Source organism: Convolutriloba macropyga, chromosome 15 (genome assembly GCF_964194025.1).
Source record: "Convolutriloba macropyga chromosome 15, txConMacr16.3, whole genome shotgun sequence".
In the NCBI taxonomy this organism is placed as follows: Eukaryota; Metazoa; Xenacoelomorpha; order Acoela; family Convolutidae; genus Convolutriloba; species Convolutriloba macropyga.
In genome coordinates, this window is record NC_134482.1 from 11,014,791 (window position 1) to 11,038,813 (window position 24,023).

A 24,023-nucleotide genomic window follows, 5' to 3' on the forward strand; every position below is an offset into this window, starting at 1 on the left:
TTTTGGATTACCTATTGTTCTGTCGACGTTTTAAAATAACATCACCGTAACGATATTTGATAGGGCATCGGAAAGAGTAACATCCAAAGGAATTTGAAATTTAAAGCGACAGAGTCTGTATAACATATTGGGTTATGAAGCCTGACGAACATTTCGGAATTGAACACAACACTACTGCTACCTACTACTGCTACTGCCTACTACTACTGCTACTGCCTTCTACTACTATTACAACCTCTATCTACAATTAGTACCTACTACTACTGCTAACTACTACTGCTACTGCCTTCTACTACTATCTACAACTACTATCTACAATTAGTACCTACTACTACTACTACTGCTACCTACTAGTAATACCTACAACTACTACTAGATTCTATTAATATCTACTACAACTACTTATTGGTTCCAAGTTACACTAGTACCTACTACTACTTCTTTTCAATACCTTCAGATTTTACCATTTGTTTACTAACTATCTACAAAAAGCTGTTTCTGTTTCTCTAAAAAATGAAAACAATTCTTATCTCTAGAGGAGACTCGCTGAGCATAAACAACAGAAGCTTTTCTCTATCTCAAGGTAATGTGTCCTGACTGACACAGACCGATAGAATTTAGCCGCTAATATTTTCAACAATGCATTAAGTGTTTGAAGTTTTTTCGAAGATATGAAAAACGCTGAAGCTATGTTGTATACGTTAACTCATTAATTTTCAACTCAATGTTAATTTCTTAATTAACAATTAAGAAATCCATGGTATGGTATATCAAGTGGTACTTAATTAATTAAATCAATGTAGGGTTTTATTGTTTAGCGAACCAGTCTAATTTTTAGGAGTTTTTTTGATATGTTCTTTTTTTGAAGTGCAACTCTTTTTATACTTTATTCAAAAATTGCTTGCTTCAAAAATTCTATAGTGTGTACCTTAATGGAAACAAACACTTTTCTACGTACCTACATTATCAGGTTTTACAGTATATAGTTGTTTTCATATGTTTATTCAGAGCCACCTGTTGTTTCAGTTGTCAGGAATTACACAAATTTTCCGAATCCCTACGTTTCAAAAACTTGTATAGACAGAAAACTGCTGGGATAGCTTGCCAGAAGGACAATGCGTTTGTTGAGTTTCATATTAACCTTAGCTTTGGCTCAGGATGTGTTCAAAGCTGAGACTGTAATTGTGAACTTGCTATGCATCAAAAGTTTAGCACTACATGATCTTGCAATTTTTGTTATATTAACATCTTCCTAATTTGTTAAATTTCATTTGGTCCTTGTTTATCTGAAGAAAATTAAAAACGAATCAACCTCATGAAACATTCTTGCACAAACTCGTTGCGCAGTCTTGTTGCATTCTTGCAGAGTCTTGTCGCATTTGAGAGCTCAAACAAAAACATTAAATTTAGGTGTTTAGCTGAACAAATTTTGTTTGTTTTCAGCATCTGTTTACACTCAATGGGCACCAAATGGTTCCAGAGAAGTACTTCTCGCGGAATTTGAAACAAAATTCTTCTTTATTAGTGTTCAAAACACAACCGGAGACAGTATGGCTTTGGATAAGCAAGTAGAATAAAAATGTGAAAAATGGTCGATCACTACTAAAAGTTGAACCATTGTGTTCGATTTCGAGTTTGTGATCTAAACAGTTTTCAAGGAGAATTAACTTTTAAGAAAAAGGCTTCTTTCTTAGTATTCAAAGCTCAGAGGCGGAATGGATTTCGATAATCAAGTTTATTAAAATGGTGATTTTGGTCGATTGCTCCACAGAAAAATGGAAGTCTTGAGTTTGTGTTTGAATTTTTGATCTAAAAACACTATTCAAGGATAATTGACTTTGAAGAAAGACTACTTTTAGTATTAAAAACACAATAATCGGTGACCGCTTAACTTTGAGTTACCAAATATAATAAAATGTGAAAACTTGCCCTATCCCTCTAATTTAAAGTCAAAGTTTGAGTTTGAGTTTGAGTTTGTGATCTATAAATAGTATTCAAGGGATAATTACGTCATAATAGTTGTTATGTTATTTAGTTGTGAACGCAAAACATTTGAAATACGTTCTCACAATCTATTTAGACTACAGCTATATATGTGTCAAAAAAGTGAAGGAGACCTTCTGGTTTTACTAAGCTTTTTGATATAATTTACTATATTATATAGACTATATTCACGTGGTCTATTATGCAATCTTTACTGCACGACTTCTGCAAGCATTCAAAGCTGAAGAGTATAATTTTGCATTGTTCTATAGAAAAAAAAACAGAAAAAACACATGATTTTCCTGGTGCTAGGAAAATTGGCGGACAGGTCGTTTAGCCGACAAGGAAAAAATGAGAAATTTAGACGACAATTTTTATCATAATTGGTAATAAAAGTCTAATTAGTTTATAAATCAGTAGTTCGGTTGTGATAGATTCATATCAACTCCCACAGACCGTTGAGGCATGACCATGGCCCGCGAGGCATGGCCAGATGCGGTTAAATGCAGTCCAACCACGTAAAGCCCTCCGTTACATTAGTTGATGAAAAAACTAAGGTATACTTGTCCGCTTAAAGAATAGTGTTTTAAATTGGCCAATCACAGCTTCAGAATAAGATTTATTGCTCATTTTACTTAAATTGTCGGTAAAAATGTTCATTTTCTTGGTGTGTTGACATATTTTACCAGTAATTTTTGAAAAGATAGGTCAGTGCAACTCTTTAAATGATTAAATTTCTCTGAAGAATATTCGGCTAATGAACATTAAATATTGTAAAATAACTAATGTGGAGATATCTTTAAGTCATGACCACATTAAGTAACAGTTAACACAACTAATTTTGATTTTTGCTACCATAAAAACCGACAACACAGACAGTAGAAATCAGATTAGGAGCTTCGATACCATAGTCAAACTGACAAGTATACTTCTACATTCATTTGGCCGATTTGGAAAATTTCCAGTGTTAAAATTCTGTAACCCATAGTGCATCAAGTTTAAAGTTTAAGGTATTCAAAATTTTTGGAAATTAGTGTTTCACTTTTCTATGTGGTAATATTGTATTATAATACTAGTATTCTTGGCTTTGTGTACTTCGTTTTGATGTTCTCTTTCCGAAAGGGTTTCTATGTTTTCAAACGTTTGTTTGTTATGGATCCTATGAAGAGTCAATTTGAGTTCTTTCAACTGAGTCAAAGACAAAAAACAACTGTCAAAAAGCAAATCCTGATTATAGAGGCAATTGAGCTAATAAGATTTCCAAATTTTTTAATGCAGTATTTTAATTTCCTCTGAGCTTAAAAAATGTGAGAAATAAGTAAAAATGTCTCTTGGAAAAAATCTCCAGGTGGAATTTTACTACTGCGTGTTTTGCTTATTGCCACTATTGTCAATAGAGACCATTGTAATTTAACATGATTTTTATCCTCATGAAAATTTGTAGCCTCTATAACAATAAATGGTTGAATCATTATGTACATGAAAAAAATTGTTTGTCACGAGTAATCATATAGCAAAACCTTAATTTTCAATAAAGCTTTATTGATCGGCAATTTACGCTATGAAAATGAATCAGCGGTCTCACAGGTAGTATGAAAAAAAAAATTTTCATGGCGCTCAAAACAAAAGGAAACCTCTAACAGAACTGCAAAATTAACAACGGTAAGAAAAGAAACGCTTTTTAATGTCAACTTTGCTTTTAATTTGAAAGACTTAATATAAAACAATGCCTAGCTGAAAAAAAAAAGACTTAGATTGCGCAAAGCAAACATTTATAAGATATCCTTGTCAAACAAATATTTATGTACAAGCTGATTTTTCATTACTCCTTTAACAAATTTGTTTTTTTACGACCTCAATAGTTTGCCTTGAGAAAACTCATAGGAGAACGGAGAAGTATTCACTTCTTGCATCTATTGGAAATTTCGTTCTGATACGTTAAATGCTTACTATTCATGATACCATAGCTTTATGGATTAAAGAAGTTTTAAGTTCGCGTTAATGAATACTTAGGTTTTAAATTTTTATGAGTTACTTGAATAACATACTGAAATACTTCAAATTGACACATAGCTCTAAAAGCTACTGAAGGAATTCTGTGAAAACCAAATGTTCTAAGACAAACACAAGCTGTTGCACATGTATACAGAGAACAGTAGTGCATACTTACGTCTATGGTTAAAATTGAGCCTTTGAGCAAAACATGTTTGTTATCTACTAACGTTAGCAGGGAACTTCTTATCGTTCCTTACAATAAACCACGTCAATACTATGCAAAATCAAAGGTATTATACAGATAACTTAATACTAAACGTACGACATAGAACCAGTTACTATATAAACTAGAAGCAATTGTAACCGTGAAAATCAAACAATCAGGCCAATAGTTGAGTTTAAATGTATTTGATTTGTCCATTTCTTTTTCCATTGCTTTATATAAGTTAACGTTATTTTGTTTAAATTCAGCACAGTAGGGGGTCGAAATGTACTCCCAAATAAAGAATTGCAAGCCTATGTACTCACTCTCTATTTATCACAAGTTTTGCTGCAACACAGTAGAGTACATGTATATATACGCCTTCTTGATCAGAGACAAGAGAATACTTAAGCAAACTAATAAAAGTGCTTTTAGCCGAAAATATTATGCAACAATTTTGCAGAGAAGACTGAACTTCTCACAATATAGGTTTTTTTATTCATAAAAAGCAAGTGGTCAGGTTGAATTTTTTGTTTCAACCCGTGACTTGTAAGAGAGCCGAAGTGAAAAGAGCCGATTCAAGAGAACCGACATTTTATTTAAATTATAAGTTGATAATTTATGGTAAATTTTGCGACAAATTAATTTGGCTCTTAAATGAGACTACTACATTCGAGTATTGGAAAAAATAATATTTAGTATCTTCTAGTATAAGACACTGAGAGCAAATTAAAAAAATAATTATCTTGAAATCATCGCGGACCATGGCCATGCCTCAGCGGCTGTTGGGACTTGATATGAAACTATCATAACCGAACATGATAAAAATTAACCCACTCAGGTACTTTTTTTTAATAATCAACTAACAATTTAGGGTAATGAACGGCAATTTTTTAGTTTCGGCTCTACTTAAATCAAAACAAGTTGCGGCGTATTCTAACGTCAGCTTTTTATAACGTCGACTCTTGCGCGTATCCATTTCAACATTTCAGAACGATAATCTACGGTTTGGGGATCCTACTCTACAACAAATTTCTGACTTTCTAGTTCTTTAAACAGGTCGAAGCCTGTTTCCTGTTTGTCTGACGTGGATAATGTTCAACCAACATACTTTAGTTTAAAGGAGTGGTTTTTCAACTACTAAAATTTGGATAATAAGCATACACAACGGATTTAAATAAAGCACAGCATTTCAAAATAACAGGTTATAAATGGAAAATACTGGATACCAACGTCTAGTTCATAAGCTTTAATCGACAAGAATTTTTCAGTTCTAGTTGTTATTGTCGCATGAACACCTCACATTTTCATCGAATCTCATTCTTTTTGGAAAATTTCCACTGTGAATTACACATCCTCCAACAACCCGAGATTGGCTCCTCTTTCGTAGAGCATTGTTAGCCGATGGCTCAGTGCTAAATTTCTGGAAGTTTTCTTCAATTTTCGAGTTTTCTTCAAGAAGACTAGGGAATCGTTCTAAGATGGAAGATATGACAGTCTTTCTGTTATCATCGGGTGTGGATGATGTTGTATGATCAATTTTATCGTGAATGGTGGCTAGTTTTGTTTCAATTCTGCATGATTCGAGCTTTTTCCATATTTTTTCCAAACCTTCTAAAGCAGCGAAATATTCTTCATGGCTCCTGAAGAGTGGCATACTTTCGAAATCATAACTGCGCAAGATCCTCTTTATGTCCATAGGAAGTGACCATATGTCAGAAGTCAAAGGATTAGGTATATTCTGAGAAGTTACTCCCGTTTCTGAGGGGGTTGAGTTGTTGATAAAGTCTTCCTCTTCGGTTATATTAGGTAATGTAGTAACAAAGTCAATAAATTTTTTGGGTATGAGACAATGATCGAAGGTAGTCCAGCTTGAAACTGAGCTGCCCTTTCTTTGTTGTATAAAGGCAATATTGTTTTCATAACGAGTTTGATAGACAATTGTGCGCTGAAATGAGCCTTCAAATTGCGTTAGGATATGATACATTATAGGTTATAAACCGGCAGTTGAGTTTGGGTTTTGGCATACATTAACTGAATGAAATACAAGTCAAGAATGAAAACGCTAAAATATTAATTCGAGAAGCAATTCATTCAGTTAAAAGTAAATATGAGCCGTTCGCTGGGATGTTAGCACTCGTTCTATTAGCCTAATTAGCCAAATAGTTTCCAATGAAGACATATAACTTTTCGAGGAGAACTCAGTTGTTAAATCAGTTAGACTAATTCTTATTCCTTTTCAGTTGTAAAAAGAAATGAAGTTTCTCCTAAGTACCTCAGACATTAACATTTCAAGGTTTTGATCTGATTGCTACGTATAAAGCTGAAGAACTGCACTGTGCGTATGAGAAGTTCAGTCTTCTCTGCAAAATTGTTGCATAATATTTTCGGCTAAAAGCACTTTTATTAGTTTGCTTAAGTATTCTCTTGTCTCTGATCAAGAAAGCGTATATATACATGTACTCTACTGTGTTGCAGCAAAACTTGTGATAAATAGAGAGTGAGTACATAGGCTTGCAATTCTTTATTTGGGAGTACATTTCGACCCCCTACTGTGCTGAATTTAAACAAAATAACGTTAACTTATATAAAGCAATGGAAAAAGAAATGGACAAATCAAATACATTTAAACTCAACTATTGGCCTGATTGTTTGATTTTCACGGTTACAATTGCTTCTAGTTTATATAGTAACTGGTTCTATGTCGTACGTTTAGTATTAAGTTATCTGTATAATACCTTTGATTTTGCATAGTATTGACGTGGTTTATTGTAAGGAACGATAAGAAGTTCCCTGCTAACGTTAGTAGATAACAAACATGTTTTGCTCAAAGGCTCAATTTTAACCATAGACGTAAGTATGCACTACTGTTCTCTGTATACATGTGCAACAGCTTGTGTTTGTCTTAGAACATTTGGTTTTCACAGAATTCCTTCAGTAGCTTTTAGAGCTATGTGTCAATTTGAAGTATTTCAGTATGTTATTCAAGTAACTCATAAAAATTTAAAACCTAAGTATTCATTAACGCGAACTTAAAACTTCTTTAATCCATAAAGCTATGGTATCATGAATAGTAAGCATTTAACGTATCAGAACGAAATTTCCAATAGATGCAAGAAGTGAATACTTCTCCGTTCTCCTATGAGTTTTCTCAAGGCAAACTATTGAGGTCGTAAAAAAACAAATTTGTTAAAGGAGTAATGAAAAATCAGCTTGTACATAAATATTTGTTTGACAAGGATATCTTATAAATGTTTGCTTTGCGCAATCTAAGTCTTTTTTTTTTCAGCTAGGCATTGTTTTATATTAAGTCTTTCAAATTAAAAGCAAAGTTGACATTAAAAAGCGTTTCTTTTCTTACCGTTGTTAATTTTGCAGTTCTGTTAGGGGTTTCCTTTTGTTTTGAGCGCCATGAAAAAAAATTTTTTTCATACTACCTGTGAGACGACCGCTGATTCATTTTCATAGCGTAAATTGCCGATCAATAAAGGTTTATTGAAAATTAAGGTTTTGCTATATGATTACTCGTGACAAACAATTTTTTCATGTACATAATGATTCAACCATTTATTGTTATAGAGGCTACAAATTTTCATGAGGATAAAAATCATGTTAAATTACAATGGTCTCTATTGACAATAGTGGCAATAAGCAAAACACGCAGTAGTAAAATTCCACCTGGAGATTTTTTCCAAGAGACATTTTTACTTATTTCTCACATTTTTTAAGCTCAGAGGAAATTAAAATACTGCATTAAAAAATTTGGAAATCTTATTAGCTCAATTGCCTCTATAATCAGGATTTGCTTTTTGACAGTTGTTTTTTGTCTTTGACTCAGTTGAAAGAACTCAAATTGACTCTTCATAGGATCCATAACAAACAAACGTTTGAAAACATAGAAACCCTTTCGGAAAGAGAACATCAAAACGAAGTACACAAAGCCAAGAATACTAGTATTATAATACAATATTACCACATAGAAAAGTGAAACACTAATTTCCAAAAATTTTGAATACCTTAAACTTTAAACTTGATGCACTATGGGTTACAGAATTTTAACACTGGAAATTTTCCAAATCGGCCAAATGAATGTAGAAGTATACTTGTCAGTTTGACTATGGTATCGAAGCTCCTAATCTGATTTCTACTGTCTGTGTTGTCGGTTTTTATGGTAGCAAAAATCAAAATTAGTTGTGTTAACTGTTACTTAATGTGGTCATGACTTAAAGATATCTCCACATTAGTTATTTTACAATATTTAATGTTCATTAGCCGAATATTCTTCAGAGAAATTTAATCATTTAAAGAGTTGCACTGACCTATCTTTTCAAAAATTACTGGTAAAATATGTCAACACACCAAGAAAATGAACATTTTTACCGACAATTTAAGTAAAATGAGCAATAAATCTTATTCTGAAGCTGTGATTGGCCAATTTAAAACACTATTCTGTAAGCGGACAAGTATACCTTAGTTTTTTCATCAACTAATGTAACGGAGGGCTTTACGTGGTTGGACTGCATTTAACCGCATCTGGCCATGCCTCGCGGGCCATGGTCATGCCTCAACGGTCTGTGGGAGTTGATATGAATCTATCACAACCGAACTACTGATTTATAAACTAATTAGACTTTTATTACCAATTATGATAAAAATTGTCGTCTAAATTTCTCATTTTTTCCTTGTCGGCTAAACGACCTGTCCGCCAATTTTCCTAGCACCAGGAAAATCATGTGTTTTTTCTCTTTTTTTTCTATAGAACAATGCAAAATTATACTCTTCAGCTTTGAATGCTTGCAGAAGTCGTGCAGTAAAGATTGCATAATAGACCACGTGAATATAGTCTATATAATATAGTAAATTATATCAAAAAGCTTAGTAAAACCAGAAGGTCTCCTTCACTTTTTTGACACATATATAGCTGTAGTCTAAATAGATTGTGAGAACGTATTTCAAATGTTTTGCGTTCACAACTAAATAACATAACAACTATTATGACGTAATTATCCCTTGAATACTATTTATAGATCACAAACTCAAACTCAAACTCAAACTTTGACTTTAAATTAGAGGGATAGGGCAAGTTTTCACATTTTATTATATTTGGTAACTCAAAGTTAAGCGGTCACCGATTATTGTGTTTTTAATACTAAAAGTAGTCTTTCTTCAAAGTCAATTATCCTTGAATAGTGTTTTTAGATCAAAAATTCAAACACAAACTCAAGACTTCCATTTTTCTGTGGAGCAATCGACCAAAATCACCATTTTAATAAACTTGATTATCGAAATCCATGCCGCCTCTGAGCTTTGAATACTAAGAAAGAAGCCTTTTTCTTAAAAGTTAATTCTCCTTGAAAACTGTTTAGATCACAAACTCGAAATCGAACACAATGGTTCAACTTTTAGTAAAGTGATCGACCATTTTTCACATTTTTATTCTACTTGCTTATCCAAAGCCATACTGTCTCCGGTTGTGTTTTGAACACTAATAAAGAAGAATTTTGTTTCAAATTCCGCGAGAAGTACTTCTCTGGAACCATTTGGTGCCCATTGAGTGTAAACAGATGCTGAAAACAAACAAAATTTGTTCAGCTAAACACCTAAATTTAATGTTTTTGTTTGAGCTCTCAAATGCGACAAGACTCTGCAAGAATGCAACAAGACTGCGCAACGAGTTTGTGCAAGAATGTTTCATGAGGTTGATTCGTTTTTAATTTTCTTCAGATAAACAAGGACCAAATGAAATTTAACAAATTAGGAAGAAGTTAATATAACAAAAATTGCAAGATCATGTAGTGCTAAACTTTTGATGCATAGCAAGTTCACAATTACAGTCTCAGCTTTGAACACATCCTGAGCCAAAGCTAAGGTTAATATGAAACTCAACAAACGCATTGTCCTTCTGGCAAGCTATCCCAGCAGTTTTCTGTCTATACAAGTTTTTGAAACGTAGGGATTCGGAAAATTTGTGTAATTCCTGACAACTGAAACAACAGGTGGCTCTGAATAAACATATGAAAACAACTATATACTGTAAAACCTGTTTTTTTTTGATAATGTAGGTACGTAGAAAAGTGTTTGTTTCCATTAAGGTACACACTATAGAATTTTTGAAGCAAGCAATTTTTGAATAAAGTATAAAAAGAGTTGCACTTCAAAAAAAGAACATATCAAAAAAACTCCTAAAAATTAGACTGGTTCGCTAAACAATAAAACCCTACATTGATTTAATTAATTAAGTACCACTTGATATACCATACCATGGATTTCTTAATTGTTAATTAAGAAATTAACATTGAGTTGAAAATTAATGAGTTAACGTATACAACATAGCTTCAGCGTTTTTCATATCTTCGAAAAAACTTCAAACACTTAATGCATTGTTGAAAATATTAGCGGCTAAATTCTATCGGTCTGTGTCAGTCAGGACACATTACCTTGAGATAGAGAAAAGCTTCTGTTGTTTATGCTCAGCGAGTCTCCTCTAGAGATAAGAATTGTTTTCATTTTTTAGAGAAACAGAAACAGCTTTTTGTAGATAGTTAGTAAACAAATGGTAAAATCTGAAGGTATTGAGAAGAAGTAGTAGTAGGTACTAGTGTAACTTGGAACCAATAAGTAGTTGTAGTAGATATTAATAGAATCCAGTAGTAGTTGTAGGTATTACTAGTAGGTAGCAGTAGTAGTAGTAGTAGGTACTAATTGTAGATAGTAGTTGTAGATAGTAGTAGAAGGCAGTAGCAGTAGTAGTTAGCAGTAGTAGTAGGTACTAATTGTAGATAGAGGTTGTAGATAGTAGTAGAAGGCAGTAGCAGTAGTAGTAGGCAGTAGCAGTAGTAGGTAGCAGTAGTGTTGTGTTCAATTCCGAAATGTTCGTCAGGCTTCATAACCCAATATGTTATACAGACTCTGTCGCTTTAAATTTCAAATTCCTTTGGATGTTACTCTTTCCGATGCCCTATCAAATATCGTTACGGTGATGTTATTTTAAAACGTCGACAGAACAATAGGTAATCCAAAATTTTAACACAGTTTTACTGAATGCACAGAAAATTTGATTCAAGAAAGAACAATAATGAACTCATTCGATTTTTATTGGCTTGAGGTGTTCTGATATTTTACTTCCAGTGTTTAATAGTTGAGTATATGTATATTCAGTATGCTGGAACCATTTACTGAAGAAGCGATTCGCTTTTGTTTAAGATTTCAGTCAAAGCACGCATTATCCGTTAGTGTTATTCCCAATGCGCAAACAAGACTTATTCGCTACTGAAGCTGTTTCTAGCAACCCCCCGCAGATACAAAGCTTGTGTTCTTTCTTGCTTAATTGATCAAGTGGCTAATTAACTTTTAAGAATTTAGCTATTTTTACAGTTCCAGTGGAAACTACTCTTCTTGTACATCATTACACTATTTGTTTGATTCAAGCTCTTGACGAATTCCTATCATTCTAATTTATTTAACTAACACGTTCAGCTGCTCCTGCATATCATAGTTTTTCCACCAAATTTTTCCGTTTTTTACAGAGTTTAATCTTTTTACTTAGCTCAATTTATTGTTTATCTCTCAACAATTTATCTCAAATATTTTTTTCCTGTAAATAATCTTGCTCAATCCTAGAAGGGTAGCTGAATGCGTATAGAGAAATTTTTTTTCAAAAAAGCATGCCCAGAACATCAAAAAGTTGTTTTTGTCTTCTGTGTTGCAAAATTTTATCATTTTCTTGCCTAGGATTAAAAGACAAAGAGCATGAATTTTTTTTCGTAAAAAATCTTGAGTTTTTAATATGGTAGCTAGATAGGTGTAGAAAATTCAGTATTCAACAAAGCATGCTCAGAAGATCAAAAACTTGTTGTCGTCTTCGTTTGTGACATTTTGCCTGCCAATGCTTAATGGGACAGAGTTTAGCTACGCTGAAGGTCAAAATCCGTGTGCAAGATATAATATTATTGGATCGTGGAGACAAATAACAACATTCTTCAAGGCAATAAAAATGCCCTCCAGGAACTTATCTCCCCCCTCTCTCTATTTCTCTCTCTATCTCTCTCATCGGATTACAAACATATAAATACATAAATACAAACACATTCAGACATATATACATACATTTCACTGTATAGATATAGAAAAACATACACACATAAAACCAAGAACGGCTTCACATATACACACATTTACAATTTCTACCCACAGACATACACTTCAGCTTATACTCATAGAAACATATTACTAAACTTAAGCACAGTTATATTTACTTATAAACAGATATACACTTTCATATATATACTTTCATTATACACATGAATACGCGTAATTATATAAATAAAACTCTCATTCTTTCGTTTCTTTCAATTGTTCATTCCTACATAAACATTACAATTTTGAACACATGTAAGCAAATATACATACTTGTTTTGATAGAAATATACATAGTTACCCATGTATATAAAAAAAATAAAGCCAAGCTTTCCACGTCACACTGAACATTTGCAAAAGTATTGTCAACAAAAACTGCTTCTGACTGCTCTTTGACTTCTTTCAGACTACTTCAAAAACTGAGTTTTTCATGTCCTATTTGGTTGAACAAAATGAAGTCCACAAAAATCATTTTTGAAAGCTCCTTCATTGCGAAAAATCCATTTCATGCCATTTTAGGGCTTCAAAAAATTTTTGAAAATTTTTTTCAGAAAAATAACGAAATTTTTGTTTGTTTCGACACCCCATACTTCATAGGTGAATAAAGTGAAGTCAACAAAAATCACTTTTGAGTGCTCTTTTATAGCGCAAAATCCATTTCAGACCATTTTAGGACTTTGAAAAATTTTGAAAATTTTTTTCAAAAAATTCGAAATTTTGTTATGTTTCGACCCCTCTACTACTTAGGTGAAAAAAGTGAAGTCAACAAAAAAATCACTTTTGAGTGCTCTTTCATAGCGCAAAATCCATTTCAGACCATTTTAGGACTCCAAAAAATTTTTAAAATTTTTTTCAAAAAATTCGAAATTTTGATATGTTTCGACCCCTCTACTACTTAGGTGAAAAAAGTGAAGTCAACAAAAAAATCACTTTTGAGTGCTCTTTCATAGCGCAAAATCCATTTCAGACCATTTTAGGACTCCAAAAAATTTTTAAAATTTTTTTCAAAAAATTCGAAATTTTTATATGTTTCGACCCCTATACTACTTTGGTGAAAAAAGTGAAGTCAACAAAAAATCACTTTTGAGTGCTCTTTCATAGCGCAAAATCCATTTCAGACCATTTTAGGACTTTGAAAAACTTTGAAAAATTTTCGAAAAAATTTTTGAAATTTTTTGAAAAATTTTAGGCTTCTGGTGTCTTATATTAGGTTTTTTATGTTTTCACCAAAAAGATTTAGTGAGAGTTCAAAACTTAGGTAACACCTAATTCTATATACAGCGAACATTTCAACAGCGGATATCTGCCATGTTACTGGAGGGCGGGGGGTCCGGACACCCCCCCTACAAGAACTCTCACCACCGAAAAACTGATTTTTCTCTTAGTGAAAGCAATTTTTTTGGTTAAGTTTCGCCAGCCGACTTAACCCAAGAACTTCTCTCAGGCTGGCGAAACTTAACCAAAAAACTTGCTTTTACTAAGAGAAAATCAGTTTTTCGGTGGTGAGAGTTCTTGTAGGGGGGGGGGGGGGGTCCGGACCCCCCCGCTCCAGTAACATGGCAGATATGGATACTACTTCCCGATTTGAAAGATCAAAGTCATTGAAAAATGTGTGAACAGATCTTAAAAAAAAACAGCGCCCCAATACAATTCAAATTCTTTGAATTGTAAAAACCAAGAGAAGGCCAATAATAGCCCCAGCTATCGCTGTGCGGCTATTAAAAACGAAATAATTTCTTTCCCGTTTTAAGAAAAATAGGGTAATCAAAGTTAGTATGTCCAACAACGTCAACTTCCTAAGACGTTTACACAATGAGTTTAGACAGCAAACTCGAACTTCGGCTTTCTCTCCCCTCCCCTCTCCTCTCCTCTCCTCTCCTCTCTCTTCTCTCCACTCCTCTCCTCTCTCTCAAACACTGGTTTTTAACATGTTTGACTGACACTTCAAAAAAGAAAAAACTGGCTCCGAACAAGGGCACTTTGCAATCGAAAACTCAATACTTTTCTGTTAGCAAGATTTGTTTCAACTCAAAAAATTAGAGAAGCCTGTCTCAATCCATAATGAACTCAACTTGTTTTAAGAAAATCTCAACTATGACCAGTTGAAAAATAGCAAAAATTGAAAAATAGCAAAAATTGAAAAATGGACAAAAGCTAAGAGTGATCACACTTTTCATATGTACAATTTGAATAATCAGTACAGGTGTAAGTGTATCTTACCCATGGGCATTTGAGGGTGATGATGTTTATTTTGTTGTTTGTTTGTGTGTCCCAGATCAGCAGTTTTCCATCCTGTGACCCGCTCACCAACTCCACAGACTCTGGTCTCCAACACATTGTGTAGATGGCAGCTGCATGACCATTCAGAGTTCTTCTCGCTACAACAAAAAATGCACCATATAACTTAACTACTTCTGATCGCCCAAATTTGATTTTGAAAAATCAGAATTCTTCGAGAAAATTTTAGAGGAAAAAATTTTGCAGCGTCTTTATCTTGCAATATTAAATTTGTCGATGAACAATTCCAAAAGACTGCAAAAGCAAAGAAATCGAAATAGGGTCACTATTTAGCACAGGTGGAAACAGCTAAGGTAAGATTAAAGATATTGTTAAGATTAAAAAATTGACATCCTTTTCCATATTAGTTTCGTAAGTTCAATTTATCAACGTCAATAAGTAGACCTCGCAACACAACAACATCGATCTAAAATGTGCTACAGAATGAGGTGTTTTTTTCTGTACTGACTCTTAAGTCTGACTCTGGTGAGGTTGTCTAAAGTGGCCGCAGTCTCGTTCAACATCTTATCACACACTGTTTCCCTCTCGCTCTGCAGCTTGTCCTGAAACAACCCAACCCAAACATGAAGCATTATACACATTTTAACCGGTAGTATTTCTAAGAATATTTATATATTATCACTGAATATAAATATTTCTGTTGAATTTTTTCAAAAGTGTAAGCTATTCCCAGACGGAGTTTCTAAAACCAAAGGGCATCTATTACTCAGATAATGCTATAAAACTTGTTTTGTTCTATGTTGAGGTTTGTTAGCAGAGCAAAATAAAAATTGTTCATTTGGTTTTTCTTAAATATCGTAGTTGCTTTTCAATCCATCTGTGAATACGCCCCAGTGATTAAGCTTTCAAGTCACATATTCCCTCAAAGTAAAAATGTGCATTTCAGATAACACAAAACAACTACTTACAGAGCTCACCGCCTCTTTACCGTTCGAAACATTTGGCTGTTGGCTGCCAGCCAATTTTATGTAACTATACAAATACAAAACTTAATTCAACCGGTTGTCCTCCAAAAATAAACCCAGACATGACAATCATAAAACTGCAGTTACAGACCAGCAATATGACTTTGGAAAAAAATTATGAAGAATTTTCTCAATAATTCTTTGCAAAGTAAATGCATCCCTAAATAATGACTGTCAGTTGTCAGCTTCTTGTTGCCGTCAAATTCAAGTCTATAAGACTGACAAGACTGCTAACTTCTCATCTTTAGCGTATAAACCCATTGGGAGAACAGAGCCGGCGTATTGATTGCATGAGAATAGCCGCTGTTGACCCCTTAATGTCCATTGGGATTAAAACAAAGATGTAAATCTTTCATGTGCCAGCAAAACAAACATTCAAACAAAAATTCTAAATTAAAAAGTATATGTGATATGCGCAAACTTCAATTCTTACATCAACACAAATAATTTTTTGCAGATAAGATTATTTCATGAACACAAATTTTGTTGACTAATTCTCGGCATTTTTTTGTATTGAAACTCCAAAAAATTTAAGTTCAAAAATGATTAAAATCTTAGATGTCTATTAAAAGAATCATAGCTGCAGCTGATGCTACTTTCAACTCTATCTTTGAATACCCAACTTTGAATATTATTTTGCCATTTATATCGAAAACAAACGTTTCAAACGAAGAAACAATATCCTAAAGTAAAGTAACAAACAAAAGTCAAGAATTTGTCTTCACTCTGACGTCTAAATAGTTTCTCTCTCCTAAATTTCATTACACTAAAATTTTCAATTGCTCGCCTTTAAAAATTCCAGAAACAATTTTTCCACAAACAAAAATCCAGGAATATTCTTTTGATGCCCCTTCTAGTACAAAAACAGTGTAAAACTTGAAAAAGTCGCGCATAAACATTCCAGAATAATGACAACAAAAATGCAATGATGAGGAATACACGAGCGCCAAAAAATGCCTAAAGCAAAAAAAAACATTTGAGGCGACTGTAAGTGAAACAAGACCAAAAAGTAGCATAAAATATGCCTGGAAAAATTAAAAACAGAAATCATACTTTTGAAAACATAAACCGACTAACGTCGGGCAAATTGCTCTCGAACGACAAGAAAGGGCAATTAAAATTTGAGGAGGCTGTAGCCTATATAATTTTCTATGGGAGGAAAATTTCGACAAAGGAGGGTTTCCAACCAATCTCCTGCACACTAGACTGACTTATCTTACAATTGCTTGTTTCAGCAACAGATTCAATTTCTCAATAAAAACAAATTAGGTCTTCTGGCAAAATAAAGCAAGAAAAACGTCAAAAGTTGCTTGGAAAGTGAAAACGAAAGAATGCTCTCAAACGTCGGGCGAATCGCTCTCAAACGACCCGCTGGCTTTCGTTGTACCCGCTTAGCAGATGCTAGCATGGCCGGTGAGCGGAGTGGTGAGCAGGGGAGACGGGGTGGATTGGGGGGGGGGGGGGTGGAAGGCTAGACGAGAGGGGGTACGAAACAATTTTAAAATATCGTTATCCAAAACTGGATTTTTAAAAACAGTCAGTAGGAACATCACTTTATATAAATATTGATATTACGCATCCTCGGAACAACTACACAATACAATTAAGGCATTGAAAACAATACCAGCCAAAGTAAAATACGCAAAAAAATAGGCGAAAATCGTAATCATTTTGAAAATCAGTAATTGTAATCTTTTTGTGTCAAAGAAAAAACAAAACTGCATGATAAGATCCTTAGTCACAAAACAAAACTAAAGACATAGAACATTGGCGTTTCCGTAACGTGGAAAAGGAACAAACGAAAAATGACGGCAAGAATCAAAAATTCACCAAAAAACGTCTCAAGAACAAATAGTACCTAAGTAAAAAAAACCACAGCTAATAAATTGACGACAATTACACCAAACTAGAACACCAATGAGAACTGTAACTTTTGTGACTAAGCAAAAAGATCGAACGGAGAGCAACAAAAACGGGCAGGACTCAAACGTCCAAAAATTTTCGAAAAGAAATAGTTTCAAAAATTCAGATAATACTACTGCAACGAACTTGCGTAATTAATGACTCATTAGTAACTGAAGATACGGTTCATAAAGGAGACCGTTATAAAAACAAATTATGTCAAAGTCATAGAAAGCATTACGATTACTTGAAACGATTAATTCAATTAATTTTAACCTCAATAACAACTGATGAGAGCTGTTATTAAACAGATTGAATGGTAAAAACAAAAAGAATTATAAAACTGAGTAAGACGAAAAAAAAACACTTTTCGCTTTTAGAAAGCAAGAGGTGACAAAGTAATAAAATCTTTAGTTATCAAATGAAACTAAAACAAATATTACGCCTCATTAGAGAGTACATACGCTCAAGACTCAAGAAAGCGTGATATTTTATTAAAACAAACAGTGGATCAGTCAAATAAATCATTGACTGCCCTTTAATGCATTCAAATATCATAACCGACCAACGTCAAAGAATTGCTCTAGAACTAGTGGCACCTAGAATCTATCGTAGCCTGCTCCAATCGTGGTGGGGAGTAACTGAATTGACTAAGGTGACCTTCAAAAGCCGTCATTAGAGGTTATTATATACAATTATAACCACTAGTAAAAATTGAAGTAAAAAAAGTTGCAATTTTGGCGCAATTTTCATTTGACTTTTAGTAGTTAACTGCCGCCACTTGATTTCACCTGATGACAATTGCGATTGAGAGAGAAATTTTGTTCACAAGAAACAAAAAAACTCAAGAGCGACAAGTCACTCGAAAACGCTCAACCAAAAAATTTCCATAAAAAGGACAACATTTCAAAAATAATTGCTTTAAACTTCGTTCGAGAGCAATTAAATACAATTATGCATTATTAGAGCAAATGTTTAACATTCTTATACGAAGCTCAGTAGAAAGATAACCCAAAAATAGAGGCTAAAGTTCCGCACGTGAAAAAAACTTGTTCAAGCACTAATTTCTTACTCCCCTTTAAATGTAACTCGAAGAAGTAACTTCAAACCCACCTTTGGATTGTGAAAGAGAGCGCATAGACAATAGCTTTTGAGGGGCTGACGGCGGTTATTAATAATCAGAACAAGACCCCAGTTATTTTAATTGACTCATTATTTTTCTGGGATGTGCAAAACAAAAAATTGAAATTAAAATTTGACAGAAAAGAAGGACGATCTCGCTTAAATATTCCTATATTTTTGAACATGAAATGTTAGAACGATTGGCAAATGCATCTGATTTATGCTTCGGATTATTTCATGGATTTTGCATTAAAGACGTACGTGACTTTTGTATCAATTAAAATAACAGCCGTTCAATTAATGCTATCAATCAACTGTCCCGTTCTGCCAAAAACAACGCGAAACTAATACCTGACATGACAAAATACCAAAGTTTCTACATGATCTAAAGAAAAAGCTCGAAGAACAGAGCTATGTTGAAATACGCGATTCCACACGACAATTTCAAAAACATCTTCAAGTCTTAGAGCACTTCTGTTCGGGGCTCCCTTTTCAGATGTGCAGACGTCAATCAAATATTTATCACGCAAATGAACAAAAAGTTCACGCAAAAGAGTGAGAAATGACGTCGCGCACACAAATTCAATTACTGAGCAGGAGAGATTCACAGAAAACGTCAAATTGTTACAAGAATCATCGATGAGAATTCCATGAAAATGCCATATCTCGACATCAAAGCAATTCTGGCAAGAGCCTTTAAAGTTTTTCTTAAATCAGTGACCAACCACACAGTAAAGTAAACAAAAAGCAAAATTCAAAAAACTGTTAATAATTTTGCTATAGCTGCCCTATCTAACCTTCAAACATCTCTAGTAATAAAACCCTTGGAAAAACTCTGAATGGATGATAGAACAAAAAAAATGCGACAAGTACACAAATATTAAATAGACGGCTCGCGCGAATCTGTGCGTAGCACAGAATGTTCCAACATACCTGTTACGGTTGCAAAAAACTTTTAAATTCTGCCAGAGAAACCGTTGCGAGTATCCGAAAGCAACTTATATGCATTGGAGAAAATTACTTGAACTGTTTAAATCAAACAAATATGCCGTCTTTTTTTCAAAATAACAAACTGTCGAAACATAAAAGTAGTACAATCTAAAAGACACAGAAAAACCATAGAAACACACACACATATATACACACTCACACACAGCACACATTACACAAACAAACACCAACACAAATACAAAGCACAACACCAAAAAAGAATTTTTACATTTTCTTTGTCAATTGGTCACTACTCAAGGTTCATCACTGTTCATTTAAGTTTTCGTTGTTTTTTAACTAGAAAACTAGGTGTAAATAAACTAGGTGCAATTGCATCGGTAACTTAAATTTTGACACTAAAATTTGAAACGTAACTTTTTAAAATTTTGGAACTTTTTCAATGTCAATATTTCATGAGTATAACATGACAATTAAATCCTCAAAATCTCGCATAAGTGTCATCAGTTAAAATTCAAACCAGAGCTTTGGTATTGGACTCATTTCCAGCTGCATTTTGTAGTAAATGTTAAGAAATTCTTCATTCTGACTGTTTTTTCGCTCTGCCTTTTTGTGTCTAACATTTGATTGAACTATCTCTCTTACACTTACTATCCCTTTCTCCCTCTCTTATGCACACATACCACACACATGAAACGCACACCGATGGAAACACGCACACACAACCAAACACACAAACACAATAACACACACAAACAAACCTCAACAAACTTTTCCTTTGACATGTAATCATTGCAAAAAATTCGCCATCGTTTATATATTGCTTGACCGTTTTTTTCTGGAAAATTAGGCGTGGTTTTCTTTAGCCAATTGTATCAGTAATCGTAAAATTGACAGAAAAATCTGAAATGATATCTTCGAAGGTCTTCGAAATTTTGTCATTTTCTATGTTTCGTGAGCATAAGGAGAATTAAGTTTTAAATATCTCGCAGACATATTATCAGCGAGATTAGCAAGCAACATCCTTGGCAATGGACATATTTAAATCCTTAATTTGTAGCAAATTTAAAGTAATCTTTTTATTTTTCCATAATTTGTGTTTTTCTCTGCCTCTTTCTCTCACAAAATCTCTGTATTTCTCTCTCTTACACACATACAAAACAAATTGAAAAAAAATATGCATGCACCCACACAGGCACGCATGCACAAATAAACAAAGCTCGCTAAACAAAAAAATTTTCAAAGTCATATTTCTTTGGCAGAAATAGTAAAATTGACTCTAAAATCGGATATGAACTGTGGAATTATTTCAAAAAAATTTGTCGTTTAGAAGATAGATTTGATAAACACAGCTTTGGTCCTGAGTATTTATAAAATCGCAAGTTTAACCAAAATTTACTCTTTTTTCATGCTTTTTTTATACTTCTGACAGTTTCTGCACTCAGCCTCTAGTTGCATTTAACAAGGAAAGGAACGTTGAAACCCTGAAAAGTCTCCCATTTAGTAGCTTTGAGAAACTTTGGTTATCAGTAATTTTCGGACTTTCTGCTCTGACATTAGGAAAACAAGAAAAAAGAGCCACCCTCGAATACATATTTCCCCATTTTTGAAAAATTGTAGAAACAATAATAGAAACCTCTATGGTTGACAAAACAGGGCCAAAGCCGGAATTAGAGTAATAATTTAGTGTAACAGAAACAACTCCTTAAATCTACTCGAATAAAAAGGACACCATGAACACTGTAAAGATTTATACAATTCAAAAAAGATTGAAGATTTTTGAAAATGCGTCTACTATAAAAGGCAAAAACAAAATTAACTAAGAAATCGTATTTGGAATTTTACATTTTGCTTCAGAGGGGGGAAAACATGATTTCGTCCAGCTATGTTTCTCAATTGCACTTACTACCCAATTCAATTGAGAAACAGCTGGCAAAATGTCCCAAAATTGCCGCGACAGTTTTAGAGATCTGCAGTCTCAAAAAGATTTAAAAAACGTCGAAGTAGCAAGTTCTCTCCTCTTTTATTAACTGTTGAGATGCCATATATTGAAAACTCATTGCTGCTTCTATTAGTTGCTCCCAATTAACTTTCAATTATTGTGACACACACTCAGATGACTTTATTTCCTTGAAATGACTTTATTTCCTTATTGGCAGTGAGGAAAGTCATTTTTGAGGGTGAGGTAAGTCCCAAGTGACCAAAAGCTTATCATGCAGTGACTGGAATGACTAGATTGGAAGCTATCGTTACGCCCGTCATATGATTGCAACGAAAACCTGGTCGAAATAAAAACCAACAGAAGGCCAATAATAGACTCAGCTACCGGTTTATGGCTAATAAAAACCATTTGGATCTAAAACTGAAAACTTCTTCGAAAATGACACATATGAACAAAAAAAATCGATCGCTCATCTACTTTGCACAACTCCTTTTTTTTTAGCTCACTCTCACTATTATATTTGAACAAAATACTCACTTTTCTTTTGACTTTTGTTCAGCAGATTGACCTTAACACTTGTTTTCCCGTGCGGCATTGACTTTTAAACATAGCCGGCAGATTGCGGGAATAGCTGCGAAAGAATAGACCTGCGTGCCATATAATAGAGATAGAAACAGATACAGATCTAAATTGAAAAAAAAAATCGACGCCGCTCAAAAAACTAGGCTAAAAAACATTCAGCGATAAATTAATAAAGCTTGTTAAAATTCATTCCACAGAAGCCTCATATTAGTGACCTTTACTGCACATATGAGTTCCTTTGACCTTAAACAAATTCAAATTGAACTTAAGTTTTACAGTGCAAAAGTCATTTTATTGAGTGAGGTAAGTCACGTATGATCAAAAGCTAATCACGCAAATAACCTAAAAACATTCGCTAAATCGAGTGAGAAATGACGTCACGCGCGCAAATGCCGTTAGTGAGAAGAAGTCATTCAGAAAATTTGAATTTTTCAGCTTTGGTGTATGAACAAATGTAAAACGAAAAGAGAGCGTCAGACGACGAAACAAAAAAAACAGGACTAGTCCTGACGTACAATTCAAAGAATTTTCATTGACTAAACAGAAAACTAGACCTAGAACGGACTATGCGTGAATTGGGAAAGACATTACTAAAAAAAAATCAGATGAAAAAAATCGAAAAAACAATAAAAATCAAAGTGAAATTGCCGCTTGTGAACAAAACCACTAGCGAGAAAACGAAATTTTGTTCAAACACCGTTTTCTCACTCTACTTCAAAATTAGAGCGAAAAAAAATTAAGCCGAAAAATCACCCGCTCCAATCCGTTTCGGGGTGACCAAAATCACTACTCCAATTTGACTTCAAAAATCATGAAAATGTGTGAACAGATCTTAAAAAAAAGACAGCGCCCCAATACAATTCAAATTCTTTGAATTGTAAAAAAAACCAAGAGCACCGCATAGCTACGCTCAGCTTACATCTTCGCAGCTATAATTACATCCTGTTTAAGTGAAAGTCGTAAAAAAAACTACGATGAGATCAACCATTGCCTCTCTATCGTTTCGCGGCGATTAAGTATTAGACAAACTATTTAGGATATTTGTACTTAATTTCCACGTCCATGTCTTGATATGGGACTTAATAGGTAACTATCACATCGATATTTGAGCTAAATTGAGTGTAAAAATGGGGTAATTATGAATTTGACTTAAAAAATTCTTGTAATTAACTGCTAATATTAATCGGAATATTGAATGCAAGATCAGAAGGAATCCAGTTCATTGTAATTTGGTATTAAGGCATTCACTATTTTGGAATCGGACAAAATTTATGCAACCAACTGTTTTTGCCCATTTGCCATATTAACCGATTCAAAAATCTCGTTCTTCTGTAAATTGAAGTTATAATTCTACATGCTCTGACCTTAAGTTTGGACAGTTCTGATTCCAGCTCCTGCACTTGTTCTTGGTCGGGATCGGCTGCTTGTGCGTTGTCTCCTCCAGCTGCTGCATTGTTATTGTCGTTTAGAGGGGGCTGTGCAGGTGTCACAATAGGCGTGCCCGGAGGGTGGTGATTTTCAACTGCAGCGTCACTCATTGTATTCACACTTCTCTCGAGCTCTGACGGGATTTTAGAAGATGCTGGGATGATATTTTTGGGTGCTTCAGGATTCCCAGGGTTTCGGTATTGCCAGTTATGGCATGAAACGACTCTGTATTTTGAACAGCAAATAGGGTGCAAACAGGGTTAAATTATGAATTGTAATTTTGGCTTGATAACTCTTCTCTAATTGTGTCAACATACAAAGAAACTGAAAATATTAAAAATGAGATAAATAATGCCTCTACCTTCAAAACAGTAGCATAAAAATTTACAGAAAATTAACTAAGAATTAACTGGATTTTCTATTCGCTGGTAATTTTAAATACAACTCTCTAAAAAATATCTGGTGATCCAGAAATTGTCAAAGACTGAATATTGTAAATTGACAACCGCTAAGATTTATG

The 24,023-nt window shown here is 33.7% G+C and overlaps 1 protein-coding gene across 1 annotated transcript in view; it reads right to left on the reverse strand.

Moving 5' to 3' along the window:
- Positions 1 to 23,848, reverse strand: part of LOC142354383 (guanine nucleotide-binding protein G(I)/G(S)/G(T) subunit beta-3-like) — a 46,057-nt gene extending 22,209 nt beyond the window's left edge. The window contains exons 1-3 of the mRNA XM_075406662.1: positions 23,440 to 23,848; positions 15,063 to 15,156; positions 14,537 to 14,694 (exon numbers count right to left, since the gene is read on the reverse strand). Of these exons, the coding sequence (XP_075262777.1) occupies positions 14,537 to 14,694; positions 15,063 to 15,156; positions 23,440 to 23,613 (426 nt within the window). The 5' untranslated portion in view covers positions 23,614 to 23,848. The remainder of the gene's footprint in view (positions 1 to 14,536; positions 14,695 to 15,062; positions 15,157 to 23,439) is intronic.
- Positions 23,849 to 24,023: the final 175 nt, after the last annotated feature.